General features: G+C 39.8%; 1 protein-coding gene across 1 annotated transcript in view; it reads right to left on the minus strand.

The window, feature by feature from the left end:
* Positions 1 to 678: 678 nt before the first annotated feature.
* USP13 (ubiquitin specific peptidase 13) overlaps positions 679 to 21,888 on the minus strand; it is a 106,443-nt gene continuing 85,233 nt past the window's right edge. Inside the window, exons 16-21 of the mRNA XM_069472896.1 lie at positions 20,580 to 20,606; positions 17,491 to 17,634; positions 15,587 to 15,753; positions 13,913 to 14,066; positions 2,549 to 2,633; positions 679 to 802 (exon numbers count right to left, since the gene is read on the minus strand). Of these exons, the coding sequence (XP_069328997.1) occupies positions 709 to 802; positions 2,549 to 2,633; positions 13,913 to 14,066; positions 15,587 to 15,753; positions 17,491 to 17,634; positions 20,580 to 20,606 (671 nt within the window). The 3' untranslated portion in view covers positions 679 to 708. The remainder of the gene's footprint in view (positions 803 to 2,548; positions 2,634 to 13,912; positions 14,067 to 15,586; positions 15,754 to 17,490; positions 17,635 to 20,579; positions 20,607 to 21,888) is intronic.

The following is a 21,888-nucleotide window of genomic DNA, read 5'->3' on the forward strand; positions in this document are numbered from 1 at the left end:
TTCACTAAATATTTACTCGCTTTTTTCAGATATGCTTAATACCAAGTGTTTTGCCTTTAAAAACCAACTCATCACAGATTTCTAGTGGACTCACTTTTCTAGTAAAGGTCTCACACTCTCACTCACTCTTACACACATTCGCATAATCATCTTATGAATTTTGATATGATAAATTAAAAATATCTTTCACTGCAGATGCTATATTATACATGGATGGAGAGGTCAGAAATTATTGTATGTAATGAAAAAAATTATGTCACAAATAAAGCTCCACCCAGTTGCTGATTTTCTGTATGAAACAAAAGTGGGCTTTTCACTTATTGTGAGTAAGGCCATGCCACTGGCCACAATCGGTTTCTCTGGAGGCCACTACCATGGACCCCCAAAGCAAAACAGAGGGCCGGGGCACATCCCCATTTTTGATGTGCTGATGGTAGATCCCCCACCAGCAATATGAATACTTTTTTTTTAAATATCATCCTCTCCTTGAACATTTATAAAAACTATCTACAATAGTGTATCATCCCTAATAGAAATTTCTCCCCAGTTCTATTTCAGAAGGCGTCAAATGATCGTGCTCTTTAAATAAAACTATAAATACCCCATGTATTCCTCCACATCTGGATGTCTCAACTTTTTTTTTTTTTTTTTTTTTTGGCAAATTAAAAACGTGTATGGCTTCTTCTCGCCGACTTGCATGTTTGAGGTCTAGCTTGGTATCCTGCGGTAAAAGTACATGTATCCCAGATCTTTAGGGGGCCTTTCTGAGGCACAGACTTTGTGGTCATTGTAGATCACCCATCTGAAAACAAAAGACAGAAGCAGTTGATGGATTTAAGTCAGTTCCAGGAAACTCCATAAAGAAGTTACTGCATCACATGGAACACAATATTTAAAATAACAATAAGATGTTTTAAGACAACCAAACTCAAGTTTGTTATATACAAAAGGAACAGAGTGCTGATGAGGAATTACAACAGCTTTTTGATTCTTGAGCTCAATCAAAAAGTTGTTACTAAAACCTATCAAGAGCCTCCAAATATGTTAAACCTTTGACCCCACAGCTCCCTCTGTAGAAATCCATAGATAGCCTCAGAAATTGGCTCAAAGTGTTATGTACAACAACATTTATTTCAGCCGTAGGTATAAAGCTGCTAAAATTCAGAATTAAACATCCACGCAGTGAGCTATTACAGGATTATTAACATTTCAAAGGATATTTGGTGAAGTGAGAAAATAATCACAATATGAAATAGGTAAAAGCAAGTTACAAAATTGTATGTACTCTGCACCTACTTTAAGCTTTTAGAAAAGCTGTAAATACAGCTGTAAATAACTTATATGTAATGTATGTGTATATAGATATATATACACCTTCCTCCAATGAGACCAATAAAAGAACAATATATCATAATATAGACAATTATGTTATCTTTAGGCTTCCAGGGTACATATTCTTTGTATGTTTCTATTTTATAAATTCTTCACAATGACTTTTAGTGCTTTTTAAATTATAATTAACCTATTTTTCTTTAAAAAAGTATTTTTAAAAGAGCTACAATGCTTGGTAATAAGAATTCCCTATGAATACAAGTCTCTATGCTCAACTATCTTATTAATCAAGTTGAGAAGACAAAACCAAAGACATACCAAAAAAGAACACAATCGAGCCCACGTGGGACATGGCTACTCCCACAGTGGGAGGCATGGAGCACGGGGCCAAGCCTACATGTTTCCCCGGTGACCGTGTGGCCTGAGCACTGCCCTCAAGCAGGAGCGCTAAGCCACGAGCTGCTCAGTTCAGAGCCACAGGAAGGGCACCACACACACCGATCCCCTTGGTGGGTGGGGAGGATCCGGCCCAGGAAGAAGGTTGTAAAGGGAACAGCAGCCTTCCACTCCATAACTGTCTCATTCCTGGTTCACCACACACCTAACAATTCTACTTAATAAGCCAAGAAGCCAACTGCAAGGCTGTAATAAGGCAAAGCAATGACAGTTTAGAGATGCCAGATAAAACACAAATTCCCAGTTAAATTTGAGTATCAGGTAAGGAATAAATACTTTTAGCATAAGTATGTTGCATTTGTCCCATGCAATATTTGAGACATGCAGTATTTGAAACATATTTGTGCTAAAAAATTATTTGTTATTTATCTAAAATTCAAATTTAATAGGATATCCTGGTTTTCTTGTTTTGTTGACTAAATATGGTAATCCTATGGAGGTTCCAAATATGGCATACATTTTGCTGCTGCAACAAGCATCTTTATTTTGGGAAGTCACCTTGGTATGATGGTTGAATGTGACTTTGAATACCAGCTCTGGTACAGCCATGAAGTACTTACTAACAAAGGTCAAGCTATTCAGCCTCCCTGAGCCTCACTATATTGATGTGTAGAATGGCATTAAGCATATATATTCCTCACGAGATCAATGTGAGAAGAGAACCAAACGAGATAATATGTGGTGTACCCAGTGGAGTGCCTGACACATAGTAGGTGCTCAATAAATCACAACTATCATATACCTTCTTAAAAAGACTCACCTTCCTTCCTTTTTGATATGGCAAACGTAATGGCCACTCATTGTAGATGTTCCCATGTGACTGATGAATGCAAATAATTCATACACTGTGAAAGAGGAAACAACTCAGTTAGAAAGCAGCATTTCTAGAATCCAGAGCACTTCTGATCAGAATTTGAAACCAACAATAGTATAATCCAGCAACTGCTTAGATTAGAAAAGCAAAGTCTATTTATCTTGCTATGTTCACACACACACACACACACACACACACATACATCCCAGAGTGACACTAAATTCAACCTGCAAATGCATAATAACAAAAGCAGGACATAAACTATCAAAGCACAGCTGATGTTAAATTCAAATCTAGAAGGGGATTAAAATCCCACAGCCCAGTCTGGTGGCAAGCTCATGGGTCTAAAACGCTAATCCTGGCTCTATCACTTCCACACAGCATGAGGGTGGACAAGTTGTTTCCTCTCCTGAGCCTGTTCCTTCATGGAGATTAAAAAAAAATCCACCCACTTCACAGGGTGGTATGAGACTTAAATGAGCAATTCAGACTAAAATACCATACAATGTCAGAATTATAAGGAAGAGAGCAGATAGCTGTTATCATTTATAGAAAGGGATAATGCTTCACACAAGATTTTTGACTTGCTCTTCGTTATAACCTATGTGGGACCAAACTCCAGGCTTGAAACATTCTCAACAAGGAGATATGTAGCCTTTTAGAGGATGAAATCAATCTTGATTCTCTAACAAGTATCTCCTGCCATCAAGCCCAAACTCTGTATCAAATGCATGTTGAATCAATCTCAGTTCATGTTACATTTGGCTAATCCTAGACCCACACAACACAAAGTGGGTTCCATGAACTAGTACCAGTCTACTCAGCAAACTGTTACAGACTACAATGAGATAGTACAGACATTGAGCGCATTTACAAGCTTTTATATTAATCAAGAGTAGTATTATGTCCTTTGAATTTAATAGAAAAAAAATTTTATTACATTTTCCAAAAAAGTATTAGTTCTGGACAGACCCTATCTTTCACCCCCTCTCTCTCCCATTCCTTCTCTCTCTTGCTTTTCATGCATGCTCATTCACTTAGCTGTCAATCCCTGGTCCTCATCTTACTCACTCTTCCCAGCATCACACACTGTTGATCACCTTCTTCTTCCTCAAATACTTGCCCCCAGGACATGGCTCTCTTAGTGGTCCAGCTACCTCATTGCTTGCTCCACATCTGTTTCCTTTGCAGGTTCCTCCTTGTCTCCCTGACCTCTGCATGTTGGTGACCTGGGACCCAGACCCACCCCCAAACCCCATCTAGACTGTCTCTCTGAGTGTTCTCATCTAGTCTCATGGAAGTAAGTAATATTGTCTTCTTAATTTCATTTGCTGAATGTTCATTGCTAGTGTATAAAAGTACAACTGAATTTTGTACATTGATCTTGTTTCCTGCAACCTTGCTGAACTCATTTATTAGTTTGAAGTTTTTTAGTGGATTCCTTAGGCTTTTCTAAATACAAGATCATGTAACCTGCAAATAGAGCAATTTTACTTCTTCCTTGATAATCTAGATGCTTTTTACTTCTTTTTCTTGACAAATTGCAATGGCAAGGACCACCCATACAAGGTTAAATAGAAGCGGGGAACATCCTTGTCTTCCTCCTGATCTTAGGAAGAAAGTATTTAGTTTCTCACATTATGATATGAGCTGTGGGTTTTGTGTAGATACTCATTATCAAGTTGAGGAAGTTCCCTTCCATTTCTAGTTTGTTAGATGTTCTCCCCTCAGCCTTATCCATCTCAGTCAATGACAATTCTATTCTTCCAGTAACTCAGGGAAAAAATATCAACTTCTCTCTCACACTCTTTATACCCACGCAATCTACCAGCAAGTCTTGTCAGTATTTTCTTCAAAATATATCCAGAATCTAACCACTTCTTATCACTTCCACTAGTAACCTCTGATGCGAGTCACCATCTCTCTTGTCTGAATCATTACAATAGCCTCTTCCCCGGGCTCCCTGCTTTTTCCCTTGCCCCCTACCTGCTATTCTCAGCATGGCTGCCAGAGCAGTCTTTTTTAAATGGAAGTCTATTATGATCTGCCCAAAAGCCGTTGGCTTCCTCCCCACCTCCTCTCCTTCTTCCTCTTACTCCACTCCAGCTACCCCAGCCTCCAGGCTGCTCCTCAAACACACCCAGCAGGCTCTGGCCTTCCAGCCTTTATGCCTACTGTTCCTTCTCTCTGAAATTCTCTTTTTTCAGATGTTACATGACTCACCCCTCACTTCACTGAGGTCTTGGGTCAAATGTCACCTCATCAGAGAGGCCTTCCTGAGCCACCCTTAAAAATAACAACCCTCCCCTCCACACCCACCCTCAGTCCTGTTGCTCCAATTGTCCTTATCCTGTTTTCCTGTCCATAGAGCAGGATGGAACAACTGCCACGTCACATACTTACTTAAGCATTTATTTATCATCTATCTCCTTTTACCCCAGGCTAGAACACAGCTCCAAAGGGCCAGGGGATTTGTTTGTTTACTGGAAATATTTCAGGCACAGAAAACAATGCTTTGCATGTGGTAGGCACTTAATAAGTATTTGTTAGATGTGTAAATAAATGAGTGAGTGAAAGAATGACTCTTCACTCCATTGGCTCACTTGTTTTTATATCTTATTATATTGTATATATCTTTATATACAAAGGGGTATCAACTAGTGAAATAACTACTTAATCAGAAACAAATCAGAGAAGATGGCCTTTCCCATCATTAACTAAGTTTCTGTTGCTAGCCATCAAATCCACTGACAAAAAAATATTCCAAATTTGAAATCAGAAGCCAGGCAAAAACTGCTGTGAATGACAATCACTTTGCCTGGTTCTTATTTTTTGAAACAGTGACCTTGCCCTTGCCCTTGTCTGCCCTCCTGTTGGCCTCCCACGCTAAGAAGCCACCCCTACCTCACCCAGTAAGCAAGAAAGGATGTGGGCTGAGACTTTTTCGTGTTTCTTGGGCTCTGTTGGTGTTCAAGCCCTTCTGGAAGAATGCTATTAATATATCAAATGCCAAACCTTCGATTGAAGAGACAGTGCTGCTCTGCCAAAATGCAGCTGCCCTCTGAGAATTTTCATAAAATATAGAAAGGACACTGTACCCCAATCAAAGCTTTTTTCCCAAGGAACTGTCCCCTCAAACAATGACTTCAGCAATTCAACAGAGTATTTAACAAGCACTTCCTACCACAAGTCAGGGTCACATCAGTGAAACACTGCAGACAACAACACAGCCGATGGGTTGACGAGAATATTTAGACATAGAGAAAGGACAAATCCATACATCCCGATACTCCCAAACATAATATTAAGAACCCAAAGGTATTTTCCGCTCTTTGGCTCCAGGGGTGGGGAAACTGCGGCCTTCTGACTTCAAGATTGTTCTTTTTTAAGCACCAAAGGAAGCAAGAAAAGTTTCATCTTTCTCTGCTGCGCTCCTTTTAATAAAAGGATTTGTTCTGCAAAATTTGGATTCAGTCAAAGGCCGCACTTAAGGACCAGGAAGGCCAGATTTCATTTTAAGACCGCAGGTTCCCCTTTAAAAGGTTAGCATAAATTTTAGTCCTATAATTAAAAGTAACCATGTTTATCAACATAAACAACTATTCCATGCATTATTCACAACCTCCCGCTAGGAATCAACAGCAAAGGAAACAATGTCTTTCAACACATTTGCAAAAACTAAACAGGTAATAAATTTCAATTTATATTTGTTTCCAAATAGAAAGTCAAGGTGAATAAACCAGACAGAGAAGCTGCTACTGATTCTTCTCCAAGTTCCCAGAGACCTCCTTCCAAAGGAAAAAAAGAATTTTGTACATATATATATATCATTCCACAACAGTCGAAAACAACATTTACTCAAAAAAAAAAAAAAAAAAAATAGAAACCCTTTCTTATGTAAATAGAAAAAGTAGTTTGAAATAAGGTAAGCATTTCAAAATGTTGACTTTCAAAGTACCTAGAAGAGCTAGACAAAACTGACGAAACCACTATACCACTATGTCCTACACCTTCTGGACAGTGTCCCTCTAAATGGCCAAAATTAAACAGTGTCTGCAACTAGCATTCTTCCTCCCTATAAAAGTTGTCCTTTTTGAACTCTAAGAAAATCCCTCCAACCTTTCCAATGAAGATTTTTAATACTAAATTTCACTACTACTATCCCCACCCAACATTAATAGCAATTGTACTCTTTTGATTTTGTTCTTTGAGAAAGCACTATCAGAGAAATTATATGAAACGTGGAAGGTAAAAGAGGTAGGCAATGTGCACTTCCAATGTCATCTGGAAGAAAGGCCACCCAAAGATTGTATAGGAGAGGCATTGGCAAATACCCACTGGTCAAATCTGGCCCACAGTCTGTTTTTGTAATACCCAGAAGAAGAAAGGGGAGAATATGAGATAGACATGTTTATGGACCTAAAGCATTTATTATCTGCCGCTTTAGAGAAAAGGTTTGCTGGCTCCTGGTCTGTGGGGATGAACTTAGTTCATCTCACTGCTTACTGCTTATTAAAGGCCCCGATACTTAATGAAGCTACTTGTTAACTTGTAGATTTTTGTCTGCTAAAGACAGAAAAAAATTGTCTAGTGGAACACATAACCTCAAGGATTTATGGTCCTGATAGATGCAGACTAATTTTTAATCTAACCCACCAATCTCATCCTGATATTTCTTTGTTAAATTGTCTTTATATATCCTAGCTTTACAGATGTTTTGAAACCACAAATGACATCTGGCAGGTTCTCTCATTAATTAATGAGTTAAAGAAAATCTATGATATGTGTTCATTTTATATTTACCTGAAAGTTACGATTTTGTCTTTTGAAAATTATGCTTTAACAACACATAATGACCAAAAGCAACTCTCTTAGATTCAGGAGTGCCTCTAAATGACTTTATTTTTATAAGCTATTATAGTATCTACATATATTTACAAAGCAGTGGTAACTCATCAGGGCACGACACATTATTTAGTCAGTCTACAGAGAGTGCTTCACAGAGACATCAAAACATCCTTCAAATAACCATCAAGATCCCAGGGACTCCAGTCTGTTGGTGAGATAAACTGGGTTCTTATCTTCCTAACTTGAATAATTTGTATCATTATCTGCCTCTAACTCCTTCCGCACAAAGGGGTTGGGGGAGGGGAATAGTGTCCCCAATTTACTAGCCTTTGACTTGTAAGCATCCTACATCTCCAAACAATTTCTACCGCCAACAGCTTGCTCTCCCTCATCCCTGCTCTGAGGAAAAACCCAGTGAGGGAAGGAGGCGAGAAAAGGACCTGAGCAAATCAATAACATCTTAAGCCAGCTGGCAACATGGCATCTTAAAGGTTCTACAAACTACCGCTCCTACCCTAGCCAGCTCAAAATTACCAGTCTCTCTGTAATAACGCCTAACACTCCAAATATAAAACGTTTCCCTCCCGGTTGAATAGTTCTCAATCATTCTTACTTCAGTGTAAATTAGCTTACTCCACAGAGTGGCTTTCTCTAAACTTTCAACAGCACCACGGAAAAAACAGGAATTGCAACAAGTGCTAAGTGGGATGGGAATTAGAGCCCAGCGGCACGGCAGGAGGTAAGTTTATGTCACTTTCAAGCAGACCCCTGGGGGTTAGCTCCCCGGAAGAGCTGTACCTCCTATTCTCCAGACCCTCATTTGGGCGACAACCCTGAGGGAGCCCAGCACATCAGGAGCCCCACCATTATGCAAATGGAATGTCTCTCTGCTCCCTTGCTGGAAAATCTCAGCTGCCGCAGCAGATCTCTAAACCATTACAGCGATGTGGCTGAAGGAGCCAGAGCAGGTTTTGAGTAATCACAGCCTAATCGCAAGTTAATTACATTGGCAATCAGTGAGGTTTTTTAAAAAAAAAAAAAAATTAAACATTCTTTAAGTGCAACACAAAAACAGAAACGATTTTGCAAATAGCAGAATCCCAGACAGGTCAGAGTGAAGACCTGATTTCCCACTGTTTTGAAATCTTTAAAAACTCAACAGAAAGTTAGGTGCTAGCCCTAAAATGTGCAGAATGTGGCAATAAAAAGAGCCTTTTGAAAAATAGACTCTCACCTCCCCATTCCAATACAAAACATGAAGGGAGATGATTCGATACGGGGTAAAGGAGAAAGCGCATGGGCTTCAAAATCGGATGGCCTTGAACTCCACCCAGTGTTCCTACCGCTAGCAAATCCCTTGTCACCGTTTCCTCATCTGAACACCTACCTATAAGTAGTGAAGGAAAAGCAGTAGAGGAGGTGCCTGGCGCACAGTCAGCATTCAATAAATAAGTGACAGCCACTACTTCAAGTTGATAGCATTAACCTTTTTAAGCCAATCAGATCCATTTAAATAAAAAAGTTCCCTGTGGTAACATTACTTCCTCATTCAGAAAGATGGAAATAGTGATTTTTAATTAACATATTCCCTAAAGGAAGAATTTGATACAAGTGCTTCTTTAATCCCTGTCCTTGTAATAATCACTTTTGTCCGATTCAAACACCTCCCTTATTATTTTCAGCGTTAACCATTAACCGTTAAGCCGGTGATGAGGTCCCAGGAGCCACTCCCCTCCTTCTTACAGTAATAAGAACCCAATACTGCTGCTTTTTTTTTTTTTCATTATTTATACACTCCAGAAATTGAAGTTTAATTAAGTCACATGCTTGAGACTTTTAAGCGCCAATACTGCTTTTAAGGTGGTAGTTCTCAAATTTAAGCTTCATCTGAAACACCTGAAGGGCCTGTTAAGACAGCTTACTGGGCTTCCCCAGAGAGTTGCTAATTCAGCAGGCCTGGGGTGAGGCCCAATAAGGTGCAGGTCTAGCAAGTTCTCAGGTGAAGCTGATTCTGCTGGTCCAGCCACACTTGAACCAGCGCTTGAAGGAGGAGACCAGCCCTTCCCTTCCCAGTTCAAGTGCTGGGGAGAAAGACGTCTCCACTCTCAGGCTCCTCTGGGAGTAGGGCCGTGACCCAGGCCTGAGTCAATCTGCCTCAGTGACTGGTATAGGACTGGACACATACAAAGTCTCAAGTTCTCAGGGCCTTTGCTGAGACTGTTTCTGCTAGATATTGCCCTGGAAAGATGCAGTTGTGGGAGGCACTGGCAGGCATCTTGTGGCCATTAGGAAGAGCCTGCCCAGGACCGGAACCAACCCCAGGGGGCCCATCTGGATAAAAGGGTTTGAGTCCTGAATCGAGGCCTGCCTGGAGTCAGGTCCCTCTGAGATCTGCCAGCTTTCATGACACAATACTTCCCTTTTTGCTTAGAGAAGTTTGTCTCAGACCTCCTGCCACTTACAACGGAACCCCCAAAACTGAAGCTGTTTTTCTTTGTTTGAGCTCCTAAGTAGCAATTACTCTTACCATTTAAGAGTATTCAATACCCCCAAGTCAAATATCTCAACCATATACTAACCAAAAGAAGGTAAAAAGAAATAACTTGGGAATTTAAACAACCTACCTAAACAGAACACATATCTCCCCAGGTTAACTTACAAATTTAATGTATTTGCAATCAAACCCCTACAGAATGGCCAATTACAAGATCTGCAACTACAAAATTCAGCAGTAATAATTTAGAATATATAATGGGGAGATTTTTTATTTATAAGTAACACAGAAAATGTGATTCTGAGGCATAACTAAACCAGAAAGGCACAGCATCGTTATGAAGAAAACCATGTAGCTTTGCAAGGAGTGGGAGGGATGAGGCAAAGAGGCAGCAAAATATGTTTCTGGCTAGAAAAACTCAATTTTGTAAAACTATTGGGTATTCCCAGACTAATCTACAGTGTATGAAATGCTCATACAAATCAATAAAAAATAGCTGACAAGCTCAATAAAAACGGGAAAATGGCCAAAGGAAATGAGGAAGCCGTTAACAGAAGAAAAACAAGTAGATAATAAAGATACTAAAAGTATGAAACGTGCTCAACCCGACAGCACCGCTGGGGAAACCGGAGGCACCAGTGTGGCCAGCATGTGCCCAGCGGCGCTGTGTTTCTGGAGGGTCAGGTGATGGTAATCTGCATTAAAAACTTTAAAATCTGCATTTTTCACTCAAAATCTTCATTTCCAGAAATCTACCCTACTAGGGCTCAAGACTGTTCGTTACAACATTATTTCTAATAAAGCAAGGAAGGAAGGAAGGAGGGGATGATGGAGGGAGGGAGGAGGAAAGGAAGGAGGGAAGATGTTTAAGTATTTATTACTGGGATAGGGATTAAAAATCAGGCATTTGTTGTACTTCTGTGAACTGAATTCATCCTTTAAGAAACTCATTATTTAAAAATCACTGCTGTCATCTTCTGAATGTGAAAATACCTTCATTATTTGAAACTCTTCTTGCAATATTGTAGTCATTTATTTAGAAGACACCTAACTGGCCTAAAATAAGGTATAAATTAGGTATACACATTTTGGAAATGTTTATAATAGAATATGATTATATGATTAACATATGTTCAATGATATACATTTATATATAGGCACACCCAAAGGGGAAAAGCAGGTTACAAAATAGTACGTATAGAATAGAATGTTATAGTTTATAAATATATGTATTTATATTCTTTTTATATATTTACATTAAAAGGTCTAAAGAATATAAACAAAACTTTTTTGTATTATTACTGGGTGGTAAGATTATAATTTCTAATTTCCTCCTTTCATTTATATTTTCTCAAGTTACTAAAATTAATATATATCCTTTTAATTATAAGAAAGATAAACAATATAAATGTTAATTTTTTTACAAAGGAAAAAGTCAGCAATGACTATGAGTTGAGGAGCTAATACACAGAGTACAGCAGGTCACCTTCTTCCTTTCCTTTGACCCATGCAGTGTAACACGACAGTGTGCTGCCAGTCCCTCTGCATAGCACTTAGTGGAAGCAGCAAAAACACGACCCCTGAGATTGCTACCTCCTGGCATTCATTTAATTCTTCATTCAATCAAGTTATCTGCTGATCCCCTACCATGGGCCAAGCACGGTGCTGGGGATGCTATATAAAAAACATCTGTTCTTCAGACTATAAAACGAGACTCAAGATGCATTTGGCGAGTTAGAGTGGTTTCTGTTTTTGTTTTTCCATTATTAGATTTTTCACTACGACTGCCTTCACACGCTGCATATCCTGTATGTGATTTCTGGTCGTGTGTCTCACAACGCTGCTTCCCCACCCTCACTCATAATCCCTGGAGTCTGACCCACAGTGCTGTAGAGGGTGCTGGAAAGCATCATTATGGCGTCCTGGACACACCTCAAAACCCAGCAGTGCCAGGAATATCTGCAGATCGCCCTGGTACAGTAAGCCCTGAGGAGATGATGTAGCTGCTCCTTATCTTTATTGACCATCTGCGAGAGAGTGGCTGGTGCCTTCAAGCTCCATCAGAAGGAAGGAAACCCTAAAGATCAGACCCTCCCTCCCACCACAGCCAAATGCCTCGGCAGCGTTTCAACAGCCCCATTTTGTGGTTTATTCCTTCTGTGAGAAGATCTCATCATCTCCAAAGAAAAGTCTATTACAGAAAATCGATGAAGAGTGAACAGACAGACATGTAACATGTGATAAATCCTGCTCATCAATTATTGAGTAACTTGTCCATTACAGCTTTTAATATTTTAGGCAAGCTAGTGATTTCTGAAAAGTAATATAAGACTCTTTAAGTGGATATGGAAGTTGGGAGAACTATATCTCATCCTTTTCTTATCCAGTTGAGATTAAAACAATTTCACTGATAAAATTCCTATTTTATATTTAAAAGACGAAAAAAGTCTCCCTCCCATTCTCTCTCTTTAGTTCTGGATCAATACATATTTGTTGGGTCTGGTAAGAAAATTAATGAGTAGATCTGCAACTATATGATTACAGGGATAAATGCTGCTAATGTAAATTTAGTTAAACCCAATTATGATTTACTCAGTATTTTCTAAATACTAGACACCATGAACTTTATAAAAGTAAAATGGCCTCTGCCCTCCACTACCTCCCAGTCCAATGGTAAACATAGATAACCTACATAAATAATTTTATTACAAGATCAATTTGATGCCTCTAACAAAAGAATAGTAACAACGCATTATAGTGGCTACAGGCACAGCTCTGGGGGCAGACTGCCTGCACTGGAATTCCGGCTCTACCCCTCACTGGCTATGTAACATTGACAAGCTACTTAACCTTTCAGTTTCTTCACCTGTAAAATGAAGATAATAATGGTATCTACCTCATAAGGTTACTGTGAGGATTAAGTAGGGCACAAATTGTTAATAGTGGTAGAGTTACTACTGGCATATCAGGTAAGCATGGGCTGATTATGATAAGGATCTAGGAGTGCAGTCCAGAGAAATGGAATCGGTGGCCAAGTTTAAATAATGGTAAGAATTTTAGCGTGCAGCGATGGGAAAGAAAGGCATTTCACAAATAGGGATTAACCTGAGCAGAGGCCTGCAGGAAAGCGAGAAGGGAGCTGGCGATGGCTGAGTAGGCTGGGGTGGCTACAGCACCAGGCATCCCAGCTGTAGGTGGAGGGGGAGCAGAATAAGTAGCATGAGGTAGGCTGGGACCTGACTGCAGGAGGTGCTGAATGCCAGGCTGAAGAGTCTGACATCATTCTACCGGTAACGACAGCCCGAGAAGCAGGGCACCACAGCGGTTACAAGCATGGATTCTGGATTTGAACATTGGCTCCACATCTTAAGAGCTGTGTGACCTTGGGCAAGGTACTTAATCTCTTTGTGCCTCTATATTCTCACCTGTAAAATCGGTTGTGGTGAGGATCAAGTGACTGTTGATATGCAAAGTGCTTAGAACAGTGCCTGACATGCAGTGACACACATAAGTGTTTGCTATTCAAAGGCAGAACAATGGCCTATGGCACCTCTTCCTGTCATCCTGGAACAGCCCTCCAGAAAGTTATTAGCTGGTGGTATTGGTAATAGTATGGTCAAGGACTTAAGGACATGAGATTGTTTTTCTACTACTCAAAAAATACCACCATGAAAATGAATGCTCTCTTTTTGACAAAAGCTCCCATGGTTCACAAAGAATTTTACCTCAAAGGAACAGATGAAGTCAAAGCTGACACTAAACCAAAGCACACATATTACGAAGCCCAAGACTTCAACAGATCACTGTGGCCTATGCTAAGTGGCAAAAGGCACCATTTATGAGGAGATGGCATCTGTGCTAACTTTTTGAATGATGGTTAAAGTCTGGATATGTAGTGGTAGGAGGGAAAGCCACGCACTGAATGCATAGCTATGACTGCTCAGACAACCTCCAAGGCAAGAACTTACTTCCAGATCCATCCTTGACTCTAGGTCCTTCAGGCTTGGCCTCAGAAATAATGTTTGCATTGGCGTTATTCTCCATCTCGATCACAAAGTCACTGTCCTCTTCAAACTCAGGGTGGCTAAAGATCCAATCCAGTGCTCTTTCCAGGTTATGATTCTAATAAAATAAAACATTTTTACAATGCATGCGGCCCTCAGGCCTCACTATATCCTGAACCAGATGTCAAGCAGATAGGGCAGGAGGCCTGAATTCATTAGTCCCAAGTGCCTCTGAGTAAGAAGCTCTGACTCTGCATATGAAATGCACGTCCAGTTGGCATTCTGCAAGTCTCCCTGACTGGGGTCTGCAATTGGATACACTGGAAAACAGTTCTGAGCAGCAGGTCAGCATTCCAAAGCCTACATCAGTCTTAGCTCAGCATTTCTGTAGGCGGATGCTGATAATGATGGGTGAAGAATGCCAAAGGGTATGAAGTGCAACCCTTTCTAAAGTCACACCAATTGCACACACCACTACTTTCTCTACCAACCATATTTTCTGCAGCTAACTCTGCAAGATAGAGGGGTGCCAATGTGAGTATGATGTTAGAGCCTCTTCTCCCTGAATGTTGGTAGAATGGTTGGATTGCAGTAGAGACACGATTAATGATGACAACACTGGTTAGTTAAGCACAATTGTTTTAAACTGAACCCCACGCAGTTCAAACTAATTGACCATAAATATATTTCCATCTTCCCCTGTTTGCTATAGCACTGGCAGGTTAAAGAATTTGTTTAGACATAGTCAGAAGCACTAAGGAAACAGGCAAATAAAATAAGCAGGGCACAAAAAGTACCTCAAGTAAAACAAATTCTGATTGAGATATTTTGAACATTTTAAAGGGAAACAGATCATTCCAGCCACATTCCTGTGAGACAGTCAAGAGCCCCTGTGACCTCAGCAATAGATCCTAGCAGCACCCAGTCAGTTTGGCAAGAAGTAATCAGTTGCAGACACTCATTCAAAAATGGATTGCGGTGTGGCAAGGAAGAATAGGGTTTTTAATTAAAAAAAAAAAAAAGTACTTTCCTTCAGTATTAAACAAGTATATGTACTGCAGGAGGAAGACTTCTCTCTACCCTGTAGTTTCATGGTCCCTTCTCTCCCGATAATATCAGGAAGTTCATGACTACTACAAGAACCTTCTCTTTCTACAGAGAGAAACAGCAGCAGAGAATTCCAAGGAGCCCTTCAGTCTTCTATGAGGACTTTTGAGAAACATTTCTCCAGGGTCTTGGCATCAGAAAAGCATTGTCTCTCTTAAAGAACTTTCTTATCTAACAAGTGATCTCATGCATCCCGCCTTGCTCTAAGGCCACAAGCAAGCTCCAGGTCAAACCTGTGGCCCCTGTTAACAAACATTCAAGATGTTACAAAGCTTCTTTCAGTTTGGACCTCTTACTCCAGCTTCATTATCTCCTTATTCTTAAATTCTCTGTATGATTTCCTCAATCATTCATTTTAGCTTTATATATACTATATGCAAATAAATCTTTATGGGCCACAGTGGGGTATAGAGTCAGACAAACATGATTCAAAATGATCAAAGGACACTGGAAAGTCTCAATTGCTATGAACAGAAATACAAACCTCCTCCAACAAGAGAAGGGCCTTCACACACAGCCTCTCATGCTTACCGTTGCTCGTAGTGCCTGAATGGCCTGATTTCGCTGGAATCCCATGGAGGTGATGATAGCTACAATTTCCTCTGGAGGCTGGTTATCCAACCCTGTAGCACCAAAAACAGAGGCTCCAGCAGAAGCTGCTCCTCCATAACCAGGCATGGTCAGTGGTTCAGCAAAATCTGAAAAAAATAATCACACTAAGATTTTTTCTTTTCTTTGGTCTTGAAATAAACAATACTATGAAGGAAAAATACCTGAAAAGTCACAATAATCAAGACAGTCCAGTACTGGCATAAGGAAAGACATGTAAATCAATCAAATAGAATTGAGATTCTAGAAATAAACTCATACATCTAAGGTTAATTGACTTTCAAAAAAACCAGCAGTGAGGAAAGGACAGTCTTTTCAACAAATGGTGCTGGGACAACTAGATATCCACATACAAAAGAATGAAGTCAGACCCCTACCTCACATCATAAACAAAATTAACTCAAAATGGATCACTGACCAAAATGTAAGAAATAAAACTATAATACTCTTAGAAGAAAACACAGGAGTAAATCTTTGTGACACTGGGTTAGGCAATGATTTTTTAGATACAACTCAAGAAGCATAAGTGATAAAAGATTTTTAAAAAACAGATAAATTGAATTTCATCAAAATTAAAAACTTTTGTGCTCCAAAGGACATCATCAAGAAAGTGAAAACACGGCAGAATGGAAGATAATATTTGCAAATCATGTATCTAAGAAATTTGTATCCACAAAATAAAAAGAACACTTAGAACTCAACAATAAAAAGAAAACCTCATTAGAATGAGCAAAGAATTTGAATAGACATTTCTCCAAAGAAGATATATGAATAGCCAATAAATATATAGAAAGACACTCAACATCATTATTCATTAGGAAAATGCAAATCAAAACCACAAGATACCAATTTACACATGCTAGAATGGCTATGATAAAAAAGATAACGAAGGTTAGTGAGGATGTGGAGAAATTAGAACTCTTGTTCATCACTGGTGGGAATGTAAAATGGTTCAGCCACTGTGTAAAACAGGTTGGTAGTTCCTCAAAAAGTTAAACATGGAGTTACCATATGACACAGCAGTTTCACTCAAGAGGAATGAAAATAAATGTCCACACAAAACCTTGTATAGAAATGTTTGTAGTGGCATTATTCATAAAGCCAAAAAGTGGAAACAACCTAAATGTCCATCAATTGATGAAAGGATAAAATGTAGTATGTGAATAAATGGAATATTATTCGGCCATAAAAAGAAATGAAGTACTGATATATGCTACGCATACATAAGCCTTGAAAACATGCTAAATGAGAGAAACCAGACACAAAAGACCTCATATGATTTCACTTATATAAAATGTCCAAAACAGGCAAATCCATACATCCAGAAAGCAGATTAGTGGTTGCCAGGAGCTGGGGTGAGCAAGGGAATGGGGAGTGACTACTAATGTGTACGGGATTTCTCTTGTAGGGTACAAAATGTTCTAAAATTACATAGTGTTAATGGTTGCACACCCCTGTGAATTTACTAAAAACCACTGAAATGCACACTTTAAATGGGTGACTATATTGGCCTCCATTTCTTCAAGTTCACTTTTCCATTTTAAGTCCTCATCATCTCTTAGCTAAATTATATCCCACATCTTTCAAATGGTCTTTTTGCCACTGAATTACACACTTTAAAGGGGTGAATTACATCTTAATAAAGCTATTATTTAAAAAAAGAAGAAGAAAGATGAATGTCATGATTTTGTCCCCCACTGCAGCAGATTATGAGCTGAAAAGTCATTTTCCGGGGGCACGTCCACAGGGGAAATGGAGGGACCAAGGCTCAGCGTCACTGAGGACCATGTCGGATGCCAAAGCCATTGTATTTTCTCACCACCGACCTGGCTCTTCCATGTGAACAATGATCCAGTTGAAGGCCACCTCGGCGCCCATGTTTCCAGTGAAGTACACAGCCTTCCGACACGCCTCCAGGGGGAAGCCCATCTCGGCCAGCTGCATCACCGACGACTCGTCGATGTCGGATGCTGCGGAGCACACAGGAGAGTCTTGGGTGAAACAGTAAACTATTTCTGCTTGTCTCAGCTGCTCTTCACCCTCTCATCCACGTTACCCAAAGAAAGTACTATTTTGTTGGGTGTGTAGACAATGTTTTTACTCTGTTTTGTTTTAAGCCATCCAAATATTAAGCTATGTGGGCTGAGTTTATAGCTTTGACCTAAATAGGAACTATATTAATTACCTGGACAATCCAAGCACTGAAAAACAATTCTCTAATTTCATATGGGGGAGAATTAGTGTATTCCCAGAGCCATTTCAGCCTCTCAGATCATTCTCAAGACCTCTACAGCAGCCTCTCCTATGACTGAAATTTGAAGAGAAAAGTATTATCTATAGGCCAAAAAGCCTGTTCCTTAATTCTCTCAGACAGTTACAGCAGGCCTTTAGATACATCCAGAAATCAATGGAAGTAATCAGCTCTGGGAAATTGAGAGCCCAAGTTAAGTATATAAGGAAAGAATGCCTTTTTAAATTGTATAAGTTTAAAATATTAAAACAGAGAGCTTTACAAACCTAACTGGGGCTCAAACATTTTCTTTTGTTAATACTATATAGATATGGGTAGATGTGTGTGTGTACATCTGTGTGGGCATATATGTATACACATGTTTGTATGTTTATACATGTGTATATACATACGTGTGTGTATTAATACATAGCTATATCATATTATATACATACATGTATGTGTGTGCATGCACACACGTACACAGTATTCTCAAATTATACCAAAAGGGGAGAAAAAACAGCAACGCAAAATATATCCCTTGTGTTTTCCACGTCCTGCGGACCCTATTGAAAATTCTGCCAATTTTCTGGCAATCAGTAGAAGAACTGAGGAATGGAGATATCTATTCTACAGATATTATATTTAAAATGCATTTCCCACAGTTCCCTCTTACCAGGAAGATATACAGAACCCCCATCAAGGTCAAATGTTAAAAACAAATGATGTGGGACAACAGTGGTTCCCAAATTGTGTTCTATGACATCCTAGTGTTCTAAGAGAGATACAATTGTTGAATCAAAAACAGGGGGTTTCTATGGTCAAATAAGTTTTTAAAACCTACATATTCTATTCTGCCCTTAGAAATTCATAATGTGCCTTAGCATAGTGAAAACTCAAAAGTTCTGTAATAAAGAATCCTACTACAGTAAAGAAACTATGAAACTCTTTGTGTAGACCACCTTTCAACATCTTATAAGACTCTAGTGTTCCCCAGAGTGCAGTTTAATAAGGAGTATATATATGCATATAACATTCGAGTGAAAACGTATAATTCCATTTTTGTGAAAAATAAAGTGAGCCAGGCACAAGTAGAGAACAGCAGAGGGCTATAACCCAAATGTTAATAGTGGTGATGGAACCATGAATGACTCTTCTTGCTAATCTATGGTTTCTAAATGTCTTTTTACTTTCATAATAAGAAAATTACCAAAGTTATTCTTTTTAAAAATCTGAGAAAGGTAGGATGCAAATGTCAATTAATCCCAGATAGTTCTAATTTCTCGTGTTGATTATAAGCAATGGTTGATAAGACAGAGTGCTTAGATCCAGGAGGAACTACATGGCCAAACCAGTAATACTGGGAAATGGCCATGTGCTCACAGTCAGAACCAGACTCCTCTGGCACAGTCAGTTTCAACCACCCATCAGTTCCCCTGGGGTGAGACCCTGCAGGCCAGCTCTCTGCAGGATTAGGGGCAACCAGCAAACCTCTCACATCCTGGGAAAGTCTAGTGGCGGGAAAAGCACACTCACTCCTAGCCCTGGTTCTGGTCCCAGCCCTTGGGTCTCTGATCCTTCTCGGATCTCAGCTTTGTCATCTGTAAAAAAGTTACTTGCCCTGCCAATCTTACTGTGGTAATCAAATGAGATCTGAGACCTTGCATAAAGAGTAAAGTTACAGACTGTGGAAAGAATTTATGGAATAATAAATGCAATATGGCCCGTGGTAAGCATTCAAAAATTTTATCAGCCATTATTACAATTAGATTATTCACAGTGGCAACGGTTTGTCCCAGACTCCCCTTAACCTTACTAGACCACATGTTAGGTCATAGCAGACTGTTCAACAGCCAGGACCCTTGCTGACTTTAACAGCTCTTCTGACAACCAGCAAATCATACTGACCCAAGAAAGGAAACACAAAGGTCTAAGTAAGCTACATGAGCAATCATTGCAATGTGTGACATTCAAACTCCTAAATTAGCAACAGTGAGTCTCTTGAAAGATTTTGTAGACAAAAAGATTTCACTCAGAGTATTTAGTGTTAAACACTTCCTCTTCCTCCTAATTAATATCTAAATATTCATCATAAACAGGTTTTTTAAATGTTCCTTTTGGAAAAGCATGAGTATCAACTCCCATAGGATTAAGGAACAAAAAGGCTATAAAATTAACAAACAATACAATCAAACTAATATCCTCAAGAGGATTAATTAATGCTACCATGTCCTGTTCGGTTGTGTGTCTTCATTATGTGTCTGGCATCAGCGACTGCCCACTTTTCCAATGAGTGCGCCTCACTGCAGAAACAGGCCTGCTCTTGTGGCCAAAGAGGGGAGGAATGGTGTCATCATCCCCCACTCACACAGGAGGAAGCTCGAGGCTCAGGGAAGGTAAGTTAATTAATTACCCTAGTCACACAGTCATAAATGGCAGAGCCAAGATTCCAACCCAAGGCTCTCAGGCTAATGGTCACTGTCCTGAACCACATGGCCTACCTAATCAGCATGTCACTGGTTTACATTTGCTGCTTACTTGACTTGCAGACAAAGAATCGTTGCCACCCAGGGAAGGCGGCACATACACACGTACAGGACAGTGCCTCTTTACTGCACTCTCACAGACTAATGTCAGACTAATCACAATGGTAGGACACTGAGAAACATTTTAAAAGATACATACGGTCTATCAATTGGTTCATCAGGCGATCTGGAAGAGGACAGAAAATGAGACCAAACCATGTCAGAGAGTTTTAGAGAAAGAAAAATGGTTGATCCAGGACATTTCCAACCCACCCTCCCCACAGCCCACAGACGACCCCACACAGTCGTCAGCCCCTCAACCCCCACACAGACCACCCAGCCCCCATAACATAAAGTCATCACAGCAACGAGAGCAAATAACACGTGTTAGGCATTTAGATCAGATAAAACATGATGTTCTGATTATTATTTTAATGAACTAAAAATTTCTCTCCCTGTATCTCTAAGAACTTTGTATAATTACAAACCAAGGATTCTAATATGAACATCAGAGAGAGCCAGAGCAGGACTATTAAACCATCTTGTATTTCTCTGATGCTCATATTGTTCTCTTCCTTCTTCAACTCCTTTAATGAACCACCTATACTGTGGGACCCAGGATATCCCTTCTCTACTCTCCATTTCTACAATTTAGCACTTGACTTCGCCAAAGAGCAACATAACACACATGCCTATCTGAATCCTATCTTGCTCCTCCCAGACTCACCTTACTCTTCTTTTGCACCTGGCCATGGTCACCAGCAACATATACTGCTCAGCTGAAGGAAAACCTTTGCTAGAGGGCCCCGGGTGCTCTATCGTTATGAGTTAATTTACCTAATGAACCCATTAGGAACATGAACAGTAAACAGGTGCTCAAACAAAGCCAGAATAAAACGGATCTCATCGGAATAACTGAGCTAATAATTAAACCAAAATTTTTCTGACACTGTTTCTGAACACACAGAGGTGAGGCGATTATTTTTTGCACGTCCTTTTCCTTTAAAAAGTTATGCATTCTCAACAAAGACCAATTTAGGGGTCACAGAGTGAAAGAGAAACTCAAACCTCTCCCTTGCTATGAAGCAGTGATGAGTTGCAGAGGTGAGATGTAGTCAAGATTTTTACAAGCAACACGCACTGTTGAATTTTCCCTACTGGTTGTCCAAAGATACTCCCAAGAATGACTCAACTCCCCCAGACTAAGAACCTACTGAAAACACACTCCTTCTCTTCCCAACGGGGGTAAACACATTCCTTTTCTTCCCATTTGGGGAAAGTAGAGGATGGGAGGGAAGGAGTCATAACCAGAGGCACCATAACCTAAAACCTGTCCATTTCAACTACTCGTAATGGATCTGTGCCTCTTACAATGTCTATTTTAAGTTTGCAGTTGCAGCCATGCCTCCCTTTGTGCGTCTGTGGTGAGTTATAGCCCAGGAAGGCAGCCAAGGGACCCCCTGATGGGT

This window comes from Eulemur rufifrons, chromosome 7 (assembly GCF_041146395.1).
Source record: "Eulemur rufifrons isolate Redbay chromosome 7, OSU_ERuf_1, whole genome shotgun sequence".
In the NCBI taxonomy this organism is placed as follows: domain Eukaryota; kingdom Metazoa; phylum Chordata; class Mammalia; order Primates; family Lemuridae; genus Eulemur; species Eulemur rufifrons.